Raw genomic sequence first — 22,424 nt, 5'->3', positions numbered from 1 at the left:
TTCTTTCCTATCCAATTTCCTTCCCTTCCCTTCCTTTTCTTTTCCTTCTAATTCCCATCCCTCCTTCCTTCCTTCCTTCCTTCCTTCCTCCCCTCCCCTCCCCTCCCCATCTGAAGTGGGAATTTTTCAGGGCTGCTCCATCCCTCCCTAGACTAAAAAGATAAAAAGAAAATCACTGGTCAGTCGGGACAAACTTCCCAACTTTTTTCCCATCCAGAGTCAGGAGCCAGAAGACCAGCTGATTCCCGGAGATCCTCCCAGCCAGGGATCTACTCTCTTATTGCTGGATGAAAAGAAGACGGACAGCTCACCTACCGAGGAAGAATTTTCGCTCCCTTCACAATCACCCCCAACAGGTGACTTCACATTTTCAAAACAGGGGGTCAGTTTTCCGGCTGAGAAATGACCTCCCTAATTCTAAGAAACGCAGGTAAGTCCTTGACTTACAATACTTCGTTTAGTGACCGTCCAAAGTTACAACGGCACTGAAAAAAGGGACTTACGACCGTTTTTTCACCCTTACGACTGTAATTTACAGCATCCCCATGGTCATGTCATCAAAATTCAGACAACTGATTCACTTTTATGACAGTCGCAGTGTCGCAGCCCTTCCGATGAACCAGGTCAACAGTGGGGGAGGGGGAAGCCGGATTTGCTTAACGACGGTGGTTCCTCGCGTAATCACTGCAGCGAGCAAGGTCGTAAAACGAGGCGAAATTCAATTTCACGACGGTCTCGCTTAGCCAACGGGAATTTTTGGTTCCCACTTGCAGTCGTAAGTCGAGGATTTTCCTGTAAATATCTTAAATAAATAAATGCAAATATTTGAGGGCCCTGGAAAAAAGGGAAGCTGCATTCTTGAACAGGGGAACAAAGGAACTTTCAAAAAAAAATAAATTAAATTGTAATTTCATAATTACAATTTTGGGCCATTCTGAACATTTCTTTTCCCTCAGTGACGGCGTTCTTCGATTGGCTGGGAGGCAGGTATAATTTAATGTAACAAAGTTGGAAGGGACCTCGGAGGTCTTCTAGTCCAACCCCCTGCTTAGGCAGGAAACCCTCCACCACTTGAGACAAATGGCTATTTAATATCTGAATAGAATAAGAATAGAATAGAATAGAATAGAATAGAATAGAATACAATAGAATACAATAGAATACAATAGAATAGAGAATGAAAGAATAGAATAGAAGAATATAGAAAATAATAGAATAATATAGAAGAGAAGAGAAGAGAGAATAGAATAGAATAGAATAGAATAGAATAGAATAGAATAGAATAGAATAGAGAATGAAAGAATAGAAGAGAATAATATTGAAGAGAATAGAGAAGAATAGAATAGAATAGAATAGAATTAAGAATGAAAGAATAGAATAGAAGAATATAGAAAATAATAGAATAATATAGAAGAGAATAGAATAGAATAGAATAGAATAGAATAGAATAGAATAGAATAGAATAGAATAGAATAGAATAGAATAGAATAACAGAGGTGGAAGGGACCTTGGAGGTCTTCTAGTCCATCCTCCTGCTTAGGCAGGAAACCCTCCACCACTTCAGACAAATGGATAAAAACTTCCAGTGTTGGAGTATTTACAACTTCTGGTGGCAAGTTGTTCCACTGGTTATATGGTCACCTGTGGCGACCATATCCGTATGTGTGAGCCTGGACCTCTTTTCCATGATGTCCCCCGTAGGTCCCCCCAAAGATGAACTGAAGGCTTCTTCTTCCCGCATCGGGGAAGAGGCGGCGTCCACAGAAGCCGACGTCGAGGGTCTACGCCGACGGAAAGGCCGTGCCGTCGACGTCCAGCAGGTGGGGCCGGAGCTGACCCACGACCAAGCTAAGGAAGCTCATGAGGACGAGGACGATGGGCTTTCCAGGATGAAGTGGCTGCTGGCCGTTTTAGCCGTTGTGGGTTTTGGAGTCTTGGCCATGTTGGGTAAGCAAGAACCACAGTGGAGGTTAAATTTTCTAAATTATTTACCATATATCTCCCTCCCTCCCTCCCTATTTATCCATCCATCCATCCATCTATCTAATCTATCATTATCTGTCTATCATCTATTTATCAATCTATCTGTCTATTATCTATCTATTATGTATTTATCTATATCCATCCACCCACCCACTCACCCACCCATCGATCCATCCATCTATCTATCTATCTATCTATCCATCCATCCATCCATCCGTCTCTTTATCTAGCTGTCTATCTTCTGCCTGTCCATCTATCTGTCTATCATCTATCTATATCTGCCTGTCTGTCCGTCTGCCTGCCTGCCTATCTATCTATCTATCTATCTATCTATCTATCTATCTATCCATCCGTCTCTTTATCTAGCTGTCTATCTTCTGCCTGTCCGTCTGTCTATCATCTATCTATATCTGTCTGCCTGTCTCCCTGCCTGCCTGCCTGCCTATCTATCTATCTATCTATCTATCTATCTATCTATCTATCATCTATCTATCTATCTATCTATCTATCTATCTACCTACCTACCTACCTACCTACCTACCTACCTACCTACCTACCTATCTATCTATCTATCTATCTATCTATCTATCTCCTAAACCATTCTTTGTCTCTCTCTCTCTCTCCAGGGGTCTTCCTTGACACTGAGGACGGTGAGTTTGGGACGATCTTGACATGCTTTTCTGTACAGGTAGATCTTGACTTTTGGCCACAAGTAGGAAACCCAATTTCTATTGCTTAAAAAAAGGGGATTTTTTTTAACCGAGTCGCCATCTCTTTCTGCCACGGTTCATAAGTGAATCGCTGCCCTTAAGAGCACAAGGCGGAATTCACCGAGTGATGCCTGCAAAATATTTTTTAAAATCCACTCCGTCTGTGTGATGCCCCAACTTAATCACTGAAAGGATTTGCAACCATAATTCCAGGGTCAATCCCAGTCCTAAATTGAGGATGACCCGTATTTTAAAAAAATTGTATTTATTTATTTTTATTTACTTTTTCCCTCCCACCTCCACCTTCAGGAGGCTTAGACATACTGAACCTGGGGCTCAGTTCTGATGGAGAAGAGCCGTATCCTGCCAATGGTGGACAGGTAAGGAAAATGATGGTGTTACGGGTGGATCCCTGATCCTGGAAGAATGGGATTAAAACAGAATTTGGGATGGTCCGTCTGCAGAAAGAAAGGCAGGATAGCTCTGTGGAGATTAATGACGTTGTAGAGAAGATCACCTTTAAGGTTTTTCTGCAAAGGATTGGAAACAGAGAAATACGGATATAATACAAGATAAGCAGCTGTCTTGATGTCATTTAAAAAAAAAAGGTAAATTATATTTCTGGCACGTTGTTGAAGGTTGGACTGGATCCCTGTTTCTCAATCTTGTTGACTTTTAGACGAGTGGACTCTGACTCCCAGAATTCCCAAGCCAGTATGCTTTAAGAGGGGTGGGCTTCAACTCCCAGAATCCCACAGCCAGCATGCTTTAAAACAGGTGGACTCCGACTCCCAGAATTCCCAAGCCAGTATGCTTTAAGAGGGGTGGGCTTCAACTCCCAGGATTCCCCAGCCAGCATTGCAGGCTGTGGGATTCTGGGAGTTGAAGTTCACTCCTGGCAGTGGGATTATGGTATTTGAAGTCCACCCATTTTAAGAGTACCCAAGATTGAGAAACACTGGTCTAATTGATCGCTGAAGCTGCTTCCAACTCTGCGATCCGATGAACCTTTGCTAGTAGTGAAATTGACAAGTCTTGCAGAAGGCCTGAGCTAACCAGATCCATGAGGACTAGCGGCATGGTCTTGGAAAGAGATAGAACGATTACTACTCCTCCGTCCGCTAAGAATATCGATTGTCCAGCTTCGGGGAATCATAACGGCCCATAAACCAGCATGTTTCTCCCTTTCCGGCTCCAGATCTACCAGGTAGAACAGGTCAAACCATCATAATCATAGCTAAGAGGTCATCTTTCCAATTTTTTCTCCCCCCCCACACCCCTCTCTTCCCAGGACTGGTCACCCTCTCTGGACTCTGCAAAAGACCCTCAATTCCGCGCAGGCAAGGAAAGTCTTTCCGAGGATCCGAAGAGCTTGGATGCCATGGGAGTCTTGCTGGACAAATTAGCCAAGGAAAATCAGGATATCCGACTGATGCAGGCTGAACTTCAGGTAATGGGGAGGGGGCTCTTCACCCAATCGGTGGGCATTAAGAGACCTCCTTTGGCAATGGGGAATCTGAGTTTTGCTTAACGGCTGCAGGGGTTTGCTCTGCGCCGAAAAGGGCTGTGAAATCAGGGGTGACTCACTTAATGACCACAATGGAACAATTAACCAGTGGAACAGCTTCCCACCAGACGTTGAGGGTTTCATTTCTGGAATGTGATGATCTTTTGCCTCAACGCGTACCACCCGGGACTGTTTTTATACCAAACCTGCTAAAAATAAATACGTTTTTGGTTTAGAAATATAAGGACTTTCCAACCACAAAGGTAAGACTGCAAAAATTTCTTGACTGTACACCGCCTTGAGTCCTACGGGAGCAAGGCAGTATAGAAATATAATAAATAAATAAATAAATAAAAAAAATTGCCTGCAAAAATACGATCTTTGTAATTGCGAAGATTAAGAACTTTTTGATTGCAAAAATAAAAACGTTTGGACTGCAAAATAAACCTTTTTGACTGGAAAAGAAAGAGTTTTCTGATTGCAAAAGTAACCATTTTTACTACAAAACTAAAACCTTTTTGACTGCAAAAATAAGATCTTTATGCTTGCAAAACTAAAACCTTTTTGACTGCAAAAATAAGATCTTTATGCTTGCAAAACTAAAACCTTTTTGACTGCAAAAGTAAGAGTTTTCTGATTGCAAAAGGAGCCGTATTTTACCGCAAAAGTAAGACCTTTTTCCCTGCAAAAATTAGATATTCATGCTTGGAAAAATCAAAACTTTTTGACTGCCAAAAATAACACTTTTTCGACTGCAAAAGTAAAACGTTTTGGACTGCAAAAGTGAGATCTTTTTTTTTTTAACTGCTCACTTCACAGGCCCAGAAAGAAGAACTCGAGATTTTGCTGCAGAAATCCCAAGATAAGACCTTGGCTGTCGATTCCTTGCAGCAGAATTTGGCTGCGGAAAATCAACGTTTGGCAGAAACCTTGAGGAAGGAGACGGCCGCCCTCTCGGCCGCCCGGGGTGAACTCCAGCTTCTTCGGGAAAAAGTCCGTAAGCTGGACACGACGGCCGATGCCAAATCCCGCCAGCATCCCGGAGAAGACCCGGTCTCTCGTCGCCCTCCGGGCAAACTCGATTTCCAGGAGAAGGAACTCCATCGTCTGCGTTCCTTGCTGGGTTCGGTCCGTCAGGATTTGGGAAAGCTGATGCAAAAAACTCCCTCGGAGGAATTGAAAATCCTGGAGCAAAGGCTGGGCAAGGAGGTAGACCTCAGTGAGGCCAAGAAAGATGCTCGGATGCCGTGGAACGACAGCGCCAAAGCTAGGCAGGGCAAAGCGAAACCGTGGCAGAAGAAACACCAAGGGGAGGAGAAATTTCGGCACCAGGACGGAGGGGACCCCAAAGTGGCCAACGAGAAGGGACCCCATCCCGCCAAGAAACACCAAACGAAGACCCCGAGAGGAGGAGACCACCAGCGGGGATCCCGCAAAGCCAGAAAACCCACGGAACCCCAGGAATTGTGGGCGACGCTAGCCAAGCATCCTTTCCCTGCCCCGCAAGGTTGTGCTGGGGTCGCCGAATGCGCCCACCGAGAGGGTTTGGCGGCTCCCGTTCAGAAAGCCCCCTTCCTCAAATTGGTCCAGAGTTATCTCTCCGGATTGGGCTGGGGGAGATATTCCAGCGAGTTGGTCCCGGTGCTGGAAGGCTTTTTCGGCGGCGACGGAGTTTTCGCCCACGAGCGGATCGGCTTCGCGGACTTTTTGGATAAAACCGAAGACGCCCTGGAAGAGCTGGCGCGCTATTTGGGGGTGAGCGAAGACGGGGTGGACGATTTCGAAGACGCCATCCTGAAGGAGCTGGGGGCAGCCCCCGGACGCAGGTGAGGAAGAGGAGGACGGGGGGGGGGACAGGAAGCATCGCGGACAGAAAAAGGGTGGGGGAGACCCTGTCGTATTTTAGGGGAACCCCGCCTCCGTGCCTATGGCCTTCCCAGGAAGAAAAGTAAGCTTGCTTTGAAGACTTTTTAAGTTTCTAGTCCTCATGGTGGCTGAGCAAGCTCGGATATGTAAAAGCGGAGTCACTCAAGGGGAGATTAATTCGGAGGGGGGTCATTTATTTCTCTATTAGGATACCCTTCTCCCCACTCTCTTAAAAGCATAGGTACCTATAGTATAGTCCTCAACTTTCAACAGTTTGTTTAGTGCACTGACTTATGACCATTATTCACACTTAACGACTGTTGCAGCATCCCGGTCAGAATTCGGACGTGTGGCAGCTAACTCCTATTTACGACGGTTGCAGTGCCCCCAGGGTCGCGCGAGCTCCTTTCGCAACCTTCCGGCGCAAGCCAAGTCCCCGGGGAAGCCAGTCTCACTTAACGACCACGTCACTGGCTTAAAACCGTGGCGGGGACTCCCTTAACAACAGAAACAACGGGCTCAATCGTGGTCGTAACTCGAGGACTGCACCGCACCGTAGTGTGCGAGGCGAAGCCCGTCCAACGTGCCGATGGGTTTCCCCGTGAAAAAGGAAGCTTGCTTTGAAGGTTTTAAGTTTCTAGTCCTCATGGCAGCTGAGCAAGCTCGAATATCTACATTCTCACTTGAGGAGGTGGGGGGATTGATTCTGCTTTTTGCAAAAGGGGGTTGCATTTATTTCCCCATTAGAAGACCCCCCCCCCTTTTTTTCCCCAATCTCATAAAAGCAGTATAATTCTCCCAAACGGGCCTAGATTAAATATTAAATTTGCACAATTTAATGCCGGAAGAATTTGGATCGTCTTAAAGACAGGTGTCACCGTTGGGAAACTTTGCGTGCAGGCCAGAGGTTTCTTTTTTTCTTTTTTTTTAAATAAAATTTGTATTTTAATTTTAATACAAACATTCCATCTTTCATTAAACACCGTGTCTTCCGCGTATAAATATTTTGTGCAGTAACCATTAAAATTTACAGCCATGTTTAATATTTTGCCTATTCTTAATGCTAATACCTAACATGCCTACTGCTATAACAATCCTCTTCTTCGCTTATTTAACTTTGTGAAAACATTTTCCATATTTCACTCCTCTGCTTTTGCTTTCTGATCTTCATATTTCTTCTCTAACCCTTGATAGAATAACTCCCATATGCTATAACAATCGGAATCCTCCTTTTCTTTTAACGGCAAGCGTTAATCTATTCGTTTCTGCACATTCTAATATTTCCTTCATCACATTCTCGTTCGTAGGGAATCTCTTCGCTTTTTCCAATTTTGGGCAAATGTAGAGTTTTCGAAACTCGTTCCTGGCCCCTCGCGATCTCCTAAAAATCTCGCGTGATCCCCGGAGATCCCTCGTGGAGTGATAACCCGGTCCCTTTCTTGCAGATCCACTCGGGGAGACGGAGCCAAAGAGAGAAACCATCCTAAGAACCGGGCGTACGGTTAGCCCGCCTCTCGACCGGCGTGACGAGGGTCATCGTATGGACATTGGTGAAAGTCTCAAGGGAAGAACCTTCTTAATTTCCTTGCCAATTTTCTTTTTTTGTGGGGGTCGTCTCCCCGCTCCCCCCCCTCACTCTTCGAACTCCATATTCCATCTTACACATCCGGGAGTAACGCCCAGTGAGTTATTTAGCTGATGTATCCGAGCTCTCCTTTCCTCGATCCGTTTTTTTTTGGGGGGGTGGGGGTGAAACACCGGAAGTCCTCGACTTACGACCACCATTTCTGTCGTTCAGCGAGACATCGGTGGAGTGAGTTTTGCCGCCATCCCCCCCCCCATTTTGCCTACCTTCCTTGCCACTGTCGTTAAGCAAATTGCCACAGTTTGTTAAATTAGTAACAGGGTTGTTAAGTGAATCCGGCTTCCCGCCCCCCCGCTTGTCAGAACGGTCGCAAAAAGGGGACCACCCAGCGACCATCATTAAGTACGAGTCGTTTGCCAAACGTCTGAAAGTTCGATCCCGTGACCTCCGGGGATGCTACAAAGATCTTGTTAAGTGTGAAAAACGGTCCTCAAACGGCCGTCGCAACTTCAGTCGCTAAACGAACTGTCGTAAGTCGAGGACTGCCGAAAAGAAAAATATTCCCCTCTGCCCTTCCGCACGCACATTTCTCTGGCCTCGTCCCTTCTTCCTTTCTTCCTTCCTCCCAAAAAAAGAAACCCCACCCACTTGATCTTGATCTTCAAATTGGCTTAAATCTTGAGGTTCCCCTTTCTTGCTTACAACTTTTAAGCCGATCAGGGCGGGCAGCACCTCGCCAAATCAAAGGGGGGGGGGAGAGACGATCCAGCTTTGCTTCACACAACGCTACCATTGTCTCCTTTGTGGGTTTAGCCACACAATAAAGGTCCTGCACATTTTGTTTTAATGGGATCAAAGATCCCCCAAATCCTTCCCTCTCCTTCCCACCCCAGCTTCAAGGGATTTAGATGCCACGGAGCTGCCCACTTTTTCTCTCCGCACGACTTCCACGCGCACTAATTCCCCCCCTCGAATCTCGTCTGGTTATATCGCACTGTGTGTCCGACAGCCAATAAAAAGCACTGATTTAGAACCAAAAAAATAAATAAATAATAATTCCTTGAATCCTTGAATAAAAGGGTAGTGGGCTCGCTCCGTAGAGGCAGGGATGAGATAGCGGGGAGGGTGTCTTTGAGTTTATCGGCAGCTAAAGGGAAGCTTAGCGGCTGGCCTTGGTTCTCCGAGCCTGGTCTGCTTTGCAGGGCTGTTGTGTCAGCAAAGTCGGAGAGTCCCAGCTCTGCTTCGCTGCTTTGGAATTCTGCTCTGAAAAGAAGACGACAGTATAAATCACATAATAAAGGGATCTTGGGGCGGGGGGAAGTAGCAAATTCTGTCTCCGAGGCAGGACGGGTGTCGTTTTACGGATACCAGGGGTGAAATTGGCATCGGACTTAACAGCCTTGAAGCTCCACCGGATGACTCGATCCAGGCACCTGGCCAGTGCCGGTCCCGGAGTAGATCTACGATCCTTTGCATTTCGTCCAAAAAAACCTACAAGGGATCCCGCTGTCGGACGACGGTTTGCAAGCTGCGGAAAGGAGACGCTGTATTTTTATATCCCGCGCATTTCCCCCCATCTCTAGAGTGTCGGCTACAATCCCCATCGTCCCCTGGTTGTGCGTGATGGGCGGTGTAGTCCAGCGCTTCCTTTTTAGGACCCACAGTTGGGAAAGAGGGAAAGATACAGGTTAGAAATGCCAGTGGAAGGGAGGGAGGGAGGAAGGAGAAGAAAAGGAAGGAAGGGATGAAAAAGGAAGAAGGATGGAAGGAGAAGAAGGGAAGGAGTAAAAGAAAAGGAAGGAAGGAATGGAAAAGGAAAGCAAGGGTGGAAGGAGGAGAAGAAAAGGAAGGAAGGAGCAAAAGAAAGGAAGAAAGAAATGAAAAAGGAAGAAGGATGGAAGGAGAAGAAGGGAAGGAAGGAAGGAGAAGAAAAGGAAGGAGGGAAGGAGCGAGGGAGAGGGCATTGGGAAGGAAAGAAGGCAGGAAGGAGCAAAAGAAAAGGAAGGAAAAAGGAAAGGATGGATGGATGGAAGGAAGGAGCAAATCAAAGGAAGGAAGGAAAAATGAAGGAAAGGAAGGATAGACCAAAAGAAAAAGGAAGGAAGGAAAAAGAAAGAAAATAAAGGAAGAGAAAGAAAAGGGAGGGAGGAAGGAGAAAGGATGAGAAAGTAAAGGAAGGAAGGAATGAAAAAGGAAGGAAGGAGCAAAAGAAAAAGGAAAGGAAAAAAAAGAAAAGGAAGGGGAAAGGAAGAGAAAGAAGAAAAATCTTTTGCACGTGGGCGTGTCTCCAAACCTTCGTGGGCGAGGCTAAGAAGAAGCCCCGCCCCCTTCAGAGCCAGCTCTACCCCCGCCTCCTCCCGTGATTCAGGTTAATTTCATTCTTCCTACGCTGCTGGGGCGGCTTCGATGCTCCCCCCCTCCTCTATCCTCCGAAATGGTCGCGCCCTCTCTGCGCGCGGCGTAGCCCGGGCCGTTTCCAATTGGTGCGAGGCGAAGGAGGCGGAAGCGCGCGGATGGAACGTTGGGGCCCGGACGAGACCATCCGGCCGGGCGAGCGCGGGGGTGTCTGTGTGTGCGGAGAGGAGGGTTAGAAAGTGCTGGGAAAGTTGCTGCTATGGCGCCGTGTCCGAAGCTGGTGCTCCTTTTCAGCGGGAAACGGAAATCGGGCAAAGATTTCGTGGCCGAAGAAATCCAAAGCCGGTAAAATAAACAAAAAAAAAAATAAATTTTTAAAAAAAGGAGGCAGGGGTGCATCTGCAAAAAAAAAAAAAAAAAAAAAAAAGGTGGGGGGGGGAGGATTGCATTTAGGGAGGAAGGGGGCGGGCCGTTTGCATGATGGACGGGGTGGGTGACGGTGAGAACAATTAACCAGTGGAACTGCCTGCCTCCAGAAATCGTGGGTGCTCCAACACTGGAAGCTTTTAAGAAGAGACTGGACAGCCATTTGTCTGAAATGGCACAGGGTCTCCTGCTTCAGCAAGGGGCTGGACTAGAAGACCTCCGAGGTCCTTTCCTTCCCTCCCTCCCTCCCCATCCACCTATTTATCTATCTAGTCTCCTTCCTTCCTTCCTTCCTTTCCTTCTTTTCGTCCTTTCCTTCTTTCCTTCCATCCATCCACCTTCCCTCCCTCCCTTCCTTCCTCCCCATCCACCTATTTATCTATCTTGTCTCCTTCCTTCCTTCCTTCCTTTCCTTCTTTTCGTCCTTTCCTTCCTTCCCTTCCATCCTTCCTCCCTTCCTCCCCATCCACCTATTTATCTATCTACTCTCCTTCCTTCCTTCCTTTCCTTCCTTCCTTCCTTCCTTTCCTTTCCCTTCCTTCCTTCCTTCCTCCCCATCCACCTATTTATCTATCTTGTCTCCTTCCTTCCTTTCCTTCCTTCCATCCATCCATCCACCTTCCCTCCCTCCCTTCCTTCCTCCCCATCCACCTATTTATCTATCTAGTCTCCTTCCTTCCTTCCTTCCTTCCTTCCTTCCTTCCTTCCTTCCTTCCTTCCTTCCTTCCCTTCCATCCTTCCTCCCTTCCTCCCCATCCACCTATTTATCTATCTACTCTCCTTCCTTCCTTCCTTTCCTTCCTTCCTTCCTTCCTTTCCTTTCCCTTCCTTCCTTCCTTCCTTTCCTTCCTCCCTTTCCTTCTTTTCGTCCTTCCTTCCTTTCCTTCCTTCTTTCCTTTCCTTTCCTTTCCTTTCCTTTCCTTTCCTTTCCTTTCCTTTCCTTTCCTTTCCTTTCCTTTCCTCCCTTCCTTTCCTCCCTCCCTTCCTTCTCTATCAGTGGAGGTTTTTTAAGAAGCTTTTTTTTAAATGAGAGAGAGAGAGAGAGACTGGACAGCCCTTGGTCTGAAACGGTCCAGGGGGTTGGACTAGGTGACCTCCCGGGCCCCTCCCAACCCTTCTCCTCCTCTTCTCTTCCTCCGGAGCGCGCCGCGAGAGGGAAGGCCAAGGCAAGGAAGGGGTTAACTCCGCCTTCCTGCTCTCCGGGGCTGAGTCACTCAAAGCCTGGTAGCCCCGCCCCCTCGGCTCCCCTTCTCCATTTTCCCACTGAGTCTCCAGCGCGGCAGGCGCGTTTCCTGCGCTCCCATCATCCCGGCGCCAGGAGGAGATTAAGAAGGAAAGAAGAAAAAAAACAGCCCCCCAATTCCTGCAGGCCGCCCTTCTGCGGCTCCTAGAGCCCAGGCCTCGCTTGCCCTTCCTGCAGGCCTGCGGAGGGGCCTGGAGTCACTGCCCGGGGAGGCTCCGGTGCAGACTCTCGTGGGCGCCGCCAATCCAGAGCCATCCGCCTCCCCGAGGGACCCGGAGCCCGGGACAATGGAGCCTCCCGAGGCAGCAGACGGCCACGAGGAAACCGTGAGTGGGGAAGGACTGAACCCGCCAGCCCCGAAGCCCCGGGGGCCCAAGAAAGGCCCCGCCACCCCCAAAACGGTGACCACGAGGGCCGCGGCCAGGATCAGGGCAAAGGCCCTCCCCTCCTCCAGAAGGGCCCCTAAGGCAAAGGAGGAGGAGGAGGAGGAGGAGCAAAAGGCCTTGGGCGGGGAAGAAGAAGCAGCGGCTAAGGCAGAAGGGGGGGAGGGGGGAGCAAGGCGGGCAAGAGAGCCCCCTGGTGGACGAACCTAAACATTCCCAGGCCTCTCAGCCCCAGCCCTTGCAACCTCTAACAAAGGAGGTTGGTCAGACGGCTAGCCCAGTGCAGTCACCGGATGGCGCCGGAGAGCCACTTTCTGACCCGCCGCTTCCAATGATAGAACAGGATGAGCTTTCGTCCCTCCCTTCGGTTTCGAATCTCCCACCGGAAACTCCTTGGGAGGAGCCGGCTGCTAAAAGGGCAAAGATTACCCCAGAGGCTACCTCCACTCCTGCAGTGGCGGGACTTCGCCCAAAGGAGACGCAGGAGCCCGAAAAGTCCCTCCCAAAGGAAACGAAGCAGCCACAAATTACCCCGCGAATGAGACTAATGATTTCGGAGGCCATTGCTCGGGGCATTGCCGCAGGAATACAACAAAACCAGCCGGCGGCCTCTGACCACACTCCACACGAGGGCCAGCCTCCTGCACCCGATAATCCCAGGGACGTAGCTGCTCTTCCCAGGCCCCTTTCCCCTGCCCCTTCCATGCACAGCCAAGAATCCCTCTTGGACGATGAGGAACATCAAGTGTCGATGCTGTTTGAGGACAAAGGAGGGACTACGGACCTCCTGGACTTCAAAGGGCTCTTCCGCCCTGCCTTGTTTAAGACGCTTCTCCACAGAGCGAAGGCCACGGCTCAGATTGGAGAGGATCCAGCCAACTCAGATCCGGCCTTGGGCTTATCTGACCCCAATAGTCTAGTGTTCTCAGAGCCCACCACAGATAAAGAGGAGATCCCCTCCCCAAAATTGTTCCTGGATGCTGTCCAGCGACAATGGGTCCAACCAGGGGAAAATCCAGGCCTGAACCCGAATGAAAAGCGGCTCTACAATGTGGCCCCGAACCTCACAGCGGCCTTAGAAATGCCAACCATCGACGAGCCCGTGGTGGCCTTAGCCTCCCCCGACGAGATCTCCAATGACCCGAACACTGCTTTGAATCCACAAGACAGGAAAGCTGAGCTGACGCTCCGCAAAGCCTATAATGCAGCTGCTTGGGCGGTTAAGGCAGCTACGGCGGCTTCCTTCTTCAACAGAACTTCCGTGCTCTGGCTCAAAGAGATGCAAGCCAGAATCCCAGCCACCGACCTCCAAGCTCACCAAGCCCTCAACAACCTGGTAATGGCAGCAGAATACTCTGCCGATGCCACACTGAACTCGGCCAAGTTCGCTTCCAGGTCCATCTTCTCTTCTGTGACCGCCCGACGACTGCTGTGGCTCCGTCACTGGCATGCAAACATGAAGTTCAAGTGGAAGTTGGCCACAGCCCCCTTCAAAGGGGGCAACCTATTCGGAGAGGCGTTAGAGCCTGTGCTCATAGAGACCAAAGACAAAAAGAAAGTCCTACGCTCTATCCCCAAACAGATTCAGAATCTTTCCTTCAGAGCAGCCGACACCACACAGGACTTCTCACAACCACAGGGGGCCTACTTCCAGCCTCAGGATCGCCAATCCAATAGGCAGTCTCAGAATCCTTCCTTCACAGCAGCGGACACCGCACAGGACTTCTCACAACGACAGGGGGCATACTTGCAGCCTCAGGATCGCCAATCCAATAGGCGGTCTCAGAATCCTTCCTTCACAGCAGCGGACACCGCACGTGACTTCTCACAACCACAGGGGAGATACTTCCAACCTCAGGATCGCCAATCCGATAGGCGGTCTCAGAAGACTTCCGTCAGAGCAGCGGACACCGCACACAACTTTTCACAGCCACAGGGGAGATACGTCCAGCATCAGGATCGCCAATCCGATAGGCCCGGCAACAGAGGGAGTAACAGGCAGCAGTACCAGTCCAAACAGTCATTTCAAGGCAAAGGAAGTCAGCCGTCTAAGTCTGTTCGTGGCTCAGTGGGAGGAAACGACCGCAGATCCAAAGTTGAGGACACCAATGGTTCTGAACACCGTCGGACTAGGCGTCGCTCTCGATTTTCTCCCGAAACTCCCAAGGCTCATGATTCGCTGCCCCGGGACAAGAAGAGCCCTCGCAGAAGCAGCACTGGTACACCTGTCAGACATTCAAGCCACCATTCAAGCGATTCTCGACCTACAAAGACTCAACAAGCATCTAGTAAGCAAGAGCATCAAACTGCAGCCCCTCCAGTCCATACTGGAGAGCATCCGGGAGGGCGACATCCTGATGTCAATAGGTCTGACGGAAGCCTACCGACACCTCCCTATATTGCCGGCTCACCAGCGATTCCTATTGTTTTGGTACATGAACCACCGTTACCAGTACAGACCCCTCCCGTTCAGCCTGTCTTCAGCACCCAGAACATTCTCGCAGATCCTAGCAATGCTCTTGGCTCACCTCAGGACTATTCCTATCCGCGTCCAACGCTACCTGAGCGACATATTGATCCAAACCACCCACCTCCGGCCAACAGAAGATCTCAGCTTCAGATTACAGATCCTTCAATAGCACGGATTCTCAGTCAACTACAACGAGACCTAGTTCTCGCCTACCGACAGAGTACTTCGCCTAGGAGCACATATAGACAGGACAACAGGCACAGTCTCCCTGCCCCAGGACCGCCAGGGCAGCATCAGAACTCTGGCGAACCGGATCCGAGGAGGCCTCCTCTCACAAATGTTAGGCAAGGTGGTGTCGTCTATCGCCATCCTTCCCTGGACACGTCTGCATACCAGGGCCGTGCAGTGGCTCCTCCTGCCTTACCAGAAATGTGGCCGGAGCAATATAACTACCGGAGTCCGGATCCCATCAGAAGACCTCCAGTGATGGATGTCAGCGGCCATAACCAGGGGATGTACGCTCAAGAAACCGAACCAGTTCGCTATGACTACGGACACCAGTTTGTTCAGCTGCGGAGCCCACAGGGAGACCCAGATGGCACAAGGCTAGTGTTCACAGGAGGACATATGAAACAAGTTCAACCAGTTAGAGCTAACAGCAGCCCACCTAGGCCTCCAGATCATCATCTCCAGCCACCACGTACTTCTCCTGACAGACGACGTAGCCACCAAGACTCATATCAACGGCCAAGAGAGCAGCCACCCCAGGACCCCCGGGAGAGAAGGCGGTCAGAGGGCAGAACGGGATCTTCTACCCCTGCGCGCAGAAGATAACACGGGAACATCCAATGTACAGGCGGACCTGTTTTGGGCACCGCATTCCCCCCATACCCTGTTTTGGGCCTAGCAGGCTTCCCTGCAGCCTCCTGGGACCAAAAACGGGTTTTGGGAGAGGGGCTGAACTCCTCCCCCCCCCCCCGCCAGCTAGCTTTGGGCCTAGCAGGACTCCCTGCAACCTCCTGGGACCAAAAACAGGCCGTCGGGGGAGGGGGCTAGCAGCCGTCCCTGCTGTTACAGGTGTTATGTCTGCCTTGTATGCAGCTTTATTCCTCGTTAGCATTCACTTCCATTGTTAGGTGATGCATTTTCTGCCTCTCTAGGATTTACCTCTATTAGCTCCCTTGAGGCTTGTATAGCATTTTAACAGCATTTTGATTAAAGCTACTTTAAAAACCTGCTGCTTCTTAGGACCACACCCCCCCTCCGCGTGTCCCTCTAGCATGCACACGCGACCCCTATGCATGCACACATGTCTCCCACATGCCCCCCCATCCTGAAAATCAGCTGGCCGGTGGGAGGTGCGTGCCCGCAGAAAGGGCTCTCCATGCCAGCTGTGGCTCATTTGCCACAGGTTCACCACCACGGCTCTAGGAGGCTATCTATGAGCAGGATTTACGATTCCACCTGGAGAACCTTCTGTCTCGTGCAACAAAGCCTCTCTTGATCCCCTCTCAGTATCATTGGCCTGAATTCTGGACTTCCTACAGGCCGGACTAGAGAAGGGCCTATCGCCCGATACGATACGCAGACAAGTGGCCGTCTTGTCTTCGTGTTATCTTGCGGGGAGCTGGAGTCCCTCGCACGGCACCCTATTGTGCGCAGCTTCCTCAGAGGGACAACTAACTTAAAGCCTCCGACAGCGCACCAGTATCCCACCTGAGAATTACCTACCAGCGAAGACTTTCTTCTCCTATAGAAGATACTTCATCATTACTGACCTTTATCAGGCTTGGCGAGTGGCCAGGCCGATATCTTTCAGACGCCACAATGCTTGGCAAGAATGCAGGAATGAACTAATTGTCTCCTGCAAACTCCGCTCCCCTTTCGCTCCTCTTTTATTCCCTCTGGGGGGAGCCATTCACCGTCCACCTGTGGCTTTACTCCTGAGTCGCCCCTTGTTCCTTAGCTGTTCCCTTCGTCTGGCAACTCTGTGCACGCGCATACTGGGAACAGGCTCCAGCTGTTCATCTGCCTCACTGATGTCTGACTCCAAAGGCAGCTGATAACTGGCATAGGGCCCTGGTGCCCTCTCTGCCTCCGACGCAGAGCCCTTGTCCGAGCCTTCTCCAGACTCCAGGACTGGCCCAGGATCCTCCCCAACCTCCTCAGTGTCCGAATCTGATGCCATATCTGCTGGAGGGCTGCAACACATCCATCGCCAAATCGTATGAACTTTGGGCTCTTCCGTTGCCTCGGCGAGTGACAGTCAACTCCACGAGAAGCGGGGCCACGACGGTAGCGTGGGCCACACAGGGCTCCATCGAGGAGATATGCAGAGCTGGATGTCTTCGGTTCCGGTGAAGTGGCTTTCGGCAGACGAGGTGAGTGTCCAACCCATTAGATTAAATTAAAATCCAGGTTAAATTTGATCTCTACTCCGGCAGATCTAAATTTAATTTAGAATCCAGTTCTTTTTAGCTGAAATCTGTAGATATGTCAGTTGAGGGGTGGAGGTGGTTCAATGCCTTAACTGGGCAGGGGAAGACAAAAAAAACCTGGAGCCCTTGTGGATATAATTGGGGTGGTAAACTACTCCTGTCTCTGGAAGCTCTATCACTCTCTTTCCTAGCTAAACAGGGCAGAAAACACACACACATCCATGGGCAATCGGACAGAACAGTTCCCAACTTCCAGCATCTTTCCAGAGTTTGAGGATTGTTCGGCCTCTGTTTTTGGGCATTGGGAGGTAGACTGCTGCTGGCTAGAGAGGCTCTATTCTGAATCGGTTGACTTCTGACCTCCCTTTTCTTGTCTTTTTGCTGGCAGGTTGGGGTTGGATGTTTGCACCATTCTCCGCTTATCCGGGCCTCTGAAAGAGCAGTACGCAAAGGTAATTTTGATTTAAAACTGATTTATTTTGCCTTTTTTAAAAAACCCATCTGGGGATTTTGGGTCAAATCTGATTTTATTTGAGCATGAAATGATGATTCAATAGGTAAGTTTAGTTTGAAGCATTTTTTTGTTGTTTGGTTTTTTGGGAGGGTAGAATCTCAATTTATTTGAGTGCAATATTTTGAGGGTTTTTTTTTTACAAAACCTGTATATATTCTTGGTATATTAAAAAAAAAAATAGAATAAAAAGAGACATTTATGCTCCCTGGAATGGAGCGATTTGTCTGTTCTCACTTTAAGGGTTTTCATGTGGTGGTGAGTTCCGCCGCGGTGAGGACCTTTTTTGGGGGGGAATTTTAGGCAGTTGAATTTGGAGAATTGCAGAGGAAACGTTGAGGATTTTTTTTGCACGCAGGAACATGGCCTGGATTTCCAGCGGCTTTTAGACGCCTCCGATTACAAGGAACTTTATCGGGAAGACATGATCCGTTGGGGGGAAGAACGACGCCAGAGCGATCCCGGTTTCTTTTGCCGCATTGTGGTGGAAGGCGTGACGCAACCCATCTGGGTAAGGCCAGGGGGAATAGACAGGTAGACCCCGACATGACCACCATTGAGGCCAGAGTCATTAAGCAAGGCAGTTTTTAAGCGAGTTTATTAGCTCCGTTCTACCACCTTTCCTGCGACCGTTGTAAAGCGAATCACGGCAAACTGTTAAGCTAGTCCCACGGTCATTCAGGGAGTCCATCTTCCCCGTTGACTTGGCTTGTAGGAAGGTCGCAAAACGGGGATCGCGTGACCCCACCCTGGGGAGGGACACTGCAATTGTCGTAAATACGAGCCAGTTGCCAAACGTCTTTAATTTTGATCGCGTGGCCAACAGGTGTTCTGCGATTGTCATAAGTGTGAAAAAACCCATCCTAAGTCCCTTTTTTTCAGCTCCATAACTTCAAACGGTCACTCAGTGAATCATCATAAGTCGGGGCCTGCCCGTAGTTGTCTTCTGGACCAACTCCCAACACCCATCTTGGTCTTTGGTGGGGTGGGGCAGACGGAGCTAATCGGTTTAACAACGGGGGAGGAGCAGATGGCCAGAATTCGAACTCGAGTCCCCAAGGGTTCATTTTCTTTTTCTCCTCTCTTGATCCTTTGCCAACGCAGATCGTGAGTGACACCCGGCGTTCCTCGGACGTGGAATGGTTCCGTGATGTGTACGGGGACCTCGTTCAAGTCGTGCGGGTAATTGCCACGGAGGAGACCCGGAGAAGACGGAACTGGGTGTTTGTGGAAGGTAAAATGAGCTTGTCTGAATGTGTTTGGGTGTACATGGAAGGATGGAAAAAACTGCTCTCCTTCTATGTAGCTAGTATAGAACAAAATCAGAATGTAGAATAGAATATTTTCCATTCTATATAGAAAATAGAAGAGAAGAAGTTAATAGTACAGAATAGAGAATAATATAGAATATATAGAAGAGAGAATATAAAATAGTGTAGAATATAGAGAATAGAAATATGGAATAGAAATGAAATATAGAATAGAATAGAAAATAGAATAGAATAGATATTGGAAGATAGAATAAAATAGAATAGAATAAATATTGCAGAAGAGAAGAGAATATAGAATAGCATAGAAATATAGAATTTATAATTTAGAGGAGGAGAGGAGAATAGAGAATAGACACGGAACAAAACAGAATAGAATAGAAAATAGAATTAATTAGAATTAGAATATAGTAAGAATAAGAATAGAATATTTTATTTGGCCAAGTGACACCCAAGGAATTTATCTCCGGTGCAGAATTTTTCAGTGTAGGAGTTTCAGTAAAAGATCAGAGTTTCCGGGAGATTTAATCAGGTAAAGCGTTATCAGTCTTCGAGTCCCAAAATCTTTAATTTGTGGATGCTAAGTTTCTAGTCCTTAAGAAATTCAAGGGCGACCTCTTCCAATGTGTCTCTTGTGTGTCTCTGTCCGTTTGCAAAAGCCACCGGGTTTTCAATTTGACTCGAAGAATCTGACGCTAAATCTCTTCTTTTTTTCCCGTCCCGTCTCTTTCTCCGCTTCCCAGGAATTGACGACGCGGAATCCGAGTGCGGGTTAGACCAAGGCGTCCCCTACGATTGGGTGGTCACCAACGACGGAGACCAGCTGTCCTTGGATGCCCAGCTGGAGAAATTGCTCCAGTTTATCCAGACCAAACTTTAGGAACGGCTGGCTTTCCCCGTCTCTCTCTTTCTCTCTCTCCCCCTGTAGCTCTTTTGGGGAGGGGGCTCAGGCTGGGGCTCTTAGCTGAAGGACCAAAGAGGGGTGAAGACGTTGGAGGAGGAGGTCCTCCTTCCCAAAAAAGGAGACTCCAGGCAAGGAACCATCACATTAAACTTTGCTGTACAGTTTCCTTCCTGGAATGGAGACTCCATTCCAGAAATTGCCATAATCCAGTTCCGGTTTTTCTTCTCTCTGTCTCACTCTCTCTCTCTCTCTCTCTCTCTATCTTCCTCCATCTCAACAGGGCCGCCTGCTTTTACCACCCTGCAGGTATCTCAGGAGGAAGATTAAATTCCCACCTTTTGATAGGTCTCGATTCCTCTCCCCGCCCTCCCCCAACCCCATTGGTGGAAGGGATAATGGGGGTACCTCTTGTTCTTTGCATCCCCCTCCTCTCATTTGAGATGAGGACAATACTGTTTCCCACCTCTAGGGGGCAGAGCAAGCCCAGCTTTTTCACCCTAGCTTTTGCAGCTTTCCAAAGCAGGGGGAAAAAAATTCCTGATTTTTGCCATTCCGTTTAGGTTGAGTTTGATGCAAGTTTTTTCCTCCTGATTTGATCTATGGGGAAAAACAAGAAAGAATCTCATTGGTGATGGGGGAAACACCCACGGACGGTGGGGTGGAAAATTCCATTTTTTTCCCCCAGAGATCTCCCACTGGGAATGGAAATATTCCCAGTTTCCCACTAGGAATGGAAATATTCCCAATGCTACGGTCCTCTGCGGTTAGAAAACCCAACGGCTCCCCCAACAGGTGGGGAAGAAACCACATTGTCGTGCCTTATTCTCGAAAAGCTCTCCGTCTCTCATTCCGGTTTTCCTCCTCCTTTTCTTTCTCTTTGTTTCCTTCCTTCGTTCCTCCCCAAATCCCCCTTGGCCAATTTCTCCTCCGGCAAAATGCTCTTCTGCCATTGGAGGGAGGGAGGATTTCGTTCCAGAAAACGTGGAGGGAGACCCGAAAAATTGCATTGGGATGAGAAGCGTTTGAAAGAATCCTCTGAAAGGCACCTGGAAAAGGTGTGTTTTGCAGCCCCCCCTTGGGGCTGCAAAACGAGTTTAATCGTTTTAGTTTAATTCCTGCTTCATTCCTTTCCGCTCGAGTTTAATCTCCGCTTCATTCCCCTCCGGTGCCAGTTTTTCTTAACTGTGGCGCAGGAACCCTGGAGGATTAAAATAAACTGACCACTAAGCAGGTCAGCTCCCGGGAAGGTCGGAAGGCGCACAAACTGAATTTGCAAAAGGGGAGCAGTTTTGCGAGGCTGCTGCATTTATTCCGAATGGGAAATATCCTCCCAGCTGTTTGCAAGACCCTCCCCAATTAATTTCCTGCCTCTGTTGCTATGTATACCTGTATTAATTGCTAACGAGAACGCTCGCCTTTTCTCTCTCTCGTCCTATCGGGTAGGGAGGAGGTGGGAAAATGTTCCAATAAAGCCCATTCATTGGTTAAAGCCCCCGCCTCTCTTTTTTTTATTGCCTCTTCTGGGGTCCAATCCAGGTAATTTCGTGCAAGCAGGGCAGCCACTAAAGCAGGGTGGAAACTAAGGTGGTGTGAAGGTGTTTGCTAGCTACGGATCCTATCTACCAAACGAGGGGGGAGCAATTAAGAGGAGGGGGGTCTGTCTTCTGGAACGTCTGCAAAAAAACAATCAAGCTCAGAGAGCTCCAAAGACCCCCTCAGTGCTCCTACTCTTCCTCCTTGGTTTTCTTGCGGACGTCTCATGAGCCAGCTAGGTAATATCATCAGTGCTAGAAGGCAGTGAGGTTTGCGGAGTGGAGGAGGAAGGGAGGAGAAAGTGTGTGTGTCCTTGATGCTGTCTAAGCTTGGGCTTTTTTGCGGACATCTTATTACCCAACTAGGTAACATCATCAGCGTTGAAGGGAGTGAGGTAGGAAGGGAAGGAGGAGTGTGGGGTCCTTGGTGCTCTCTCTGGTTTTCTGGCAGACGTTTCATTCAGGGATGGGTTCTACTTACCTTTACTATCGGTTCGCGACGGCATGCGCAGATCACTGATGATGACACCCAGGGCAGTGGACGGGGCCTCCCGCTGATTTTACTACCGGTTCTTTTGAACTGGTCCGAACTGGGGGCAACCCACCTTTGGTTTCATGACCAAACTAGGTAACGTCATCAGTGCTACGAACAGCACTTATATCTTGAAGGCTTTGAGGACATTAAGGGGAGCCGTCAGTCAATCTGTACTTTTGTCCGGCGGCCTTAAGTCCTTCCTGATTGGTTCCCATGTCCCCAACCTCAGGCCAAGCGACAGAAATGCCCGCCAGCCTGCAATGTCCTTTTAAAAGGGACTCCATTCCAAAACTCTCTCTCCTGGGGGTAATTAACTCCACTGGGCGGGGGGTTAACTGGCGGGGCGGGAGGTGGGGCCTTTCCCCAGCCGAGTGAATGAAGCAGATACACACACACCTTGGGTTGGGTGGGGGGCACACAGAGAAAGCAAGGAGACTACGAATCCCTTGGTGCTGGCGGAGAGCGCACAGGTGCATTCCTAGAGGGGCAGCTTTGGGGAAGGGACTTTAACCTCGGTGGGTTTGGCCCTCCGCTTCCCCAGACCTCTTTCCGAAGTTGAGAGGCGGTGGGTTTGCTTGGGAGGAGGTTGCAGACACTTGGGATCCTTCCTTCCTTCCTTCTCCATCACTGGAGTTTGTTTTTAAGAAGGGACTGTCCAGCCATTTGTCTGAAACGGGATAGGGCCTCATGCCTGATCAGGGGGTTGGA

At 49.1% G+C, this 22,424-nt stretch overlaps 2 protein-coding genes across 2 annotated transcripts in view; both read left to right on the top strand.

Annotated features, from left to right (window-relative positions):
- The window catches only part of PBXIP1 (PBX homeobox interacting protein 1), a 16,657-nt gene extending 7,973 nt beyond the window's left edge, over positions 1-8,684 (top strand). Inside the window, exons 5-11 of the mRNA XM_070950291.1 lie at positions 218-356; positions 1,702-1,947; positions 2,610-2,633; positions 3,003-3,073; positions 3,985-4,143; positions 5,020-6,026; positions 7,512-8,684. Of these exons, the coding sequence (XP_070806392.1) occupies positions 218-356; positions 1,702-1,947; positions 2,610-2,633; positions 3,003-3,073; positions 3,985-4,143; positions 5,020-6,026; positions 7,512-7,572 (1,707 nt within the window). The 3' untranslated portion in view covers positions 7,573-8,684. The remainder of the gene's footprint in view (positions 1-217; positions 357-1,701; positions 1,948-2,609; positions 2,634-3,002; positions 3,074-3,984; positions 4,144-5,019; positions 6,027-7,511) is intronic.
- A 1,480-nt stretch (positions 8,685-10,164) lies between these two features.
- PMVK (phosphomevalonate kinase) lies at positions 10,165-21,138 on the top strand. Its single transcript, XM_070950296.1, is given in 6 exon segments — positions 10,165-10,234; positions 10,237-10,351; positions 17,355-17,418; positions 17,836-17,988; positions 18,582-18,711; positions 19,489-21,138. Coding segments are annotated over 6 exon segments (669 nt in total). The 3' UTR covers positions 19,626-21,138.
- Positions 21,139-22,424: the final 1,286 nt, after the last annotated feature.

This window comes from Pituophis catenifer, unplaced genomic scaffold (genome assembly GCF_029215685.1).
Source record: "Pituophis catenifer annectens isolate HBS135680 unplaced genomic scaffold, rPitCat1.0.hap2 SCAF_10, whole genome shotgun sequence".
NCBI classification, from domain to species: domain Eukaryota; kingdom Metazoa; phylum Chordata; class Lepidosauria; order Squamata; family Colubridae; genus Pituophis; species Pituophis catenifer.
The sequence above is the reverse complement of the archived record's forward strand: the minus strand, read 5'-3'. Positions and strand labels throughout refer to the sequence as shown.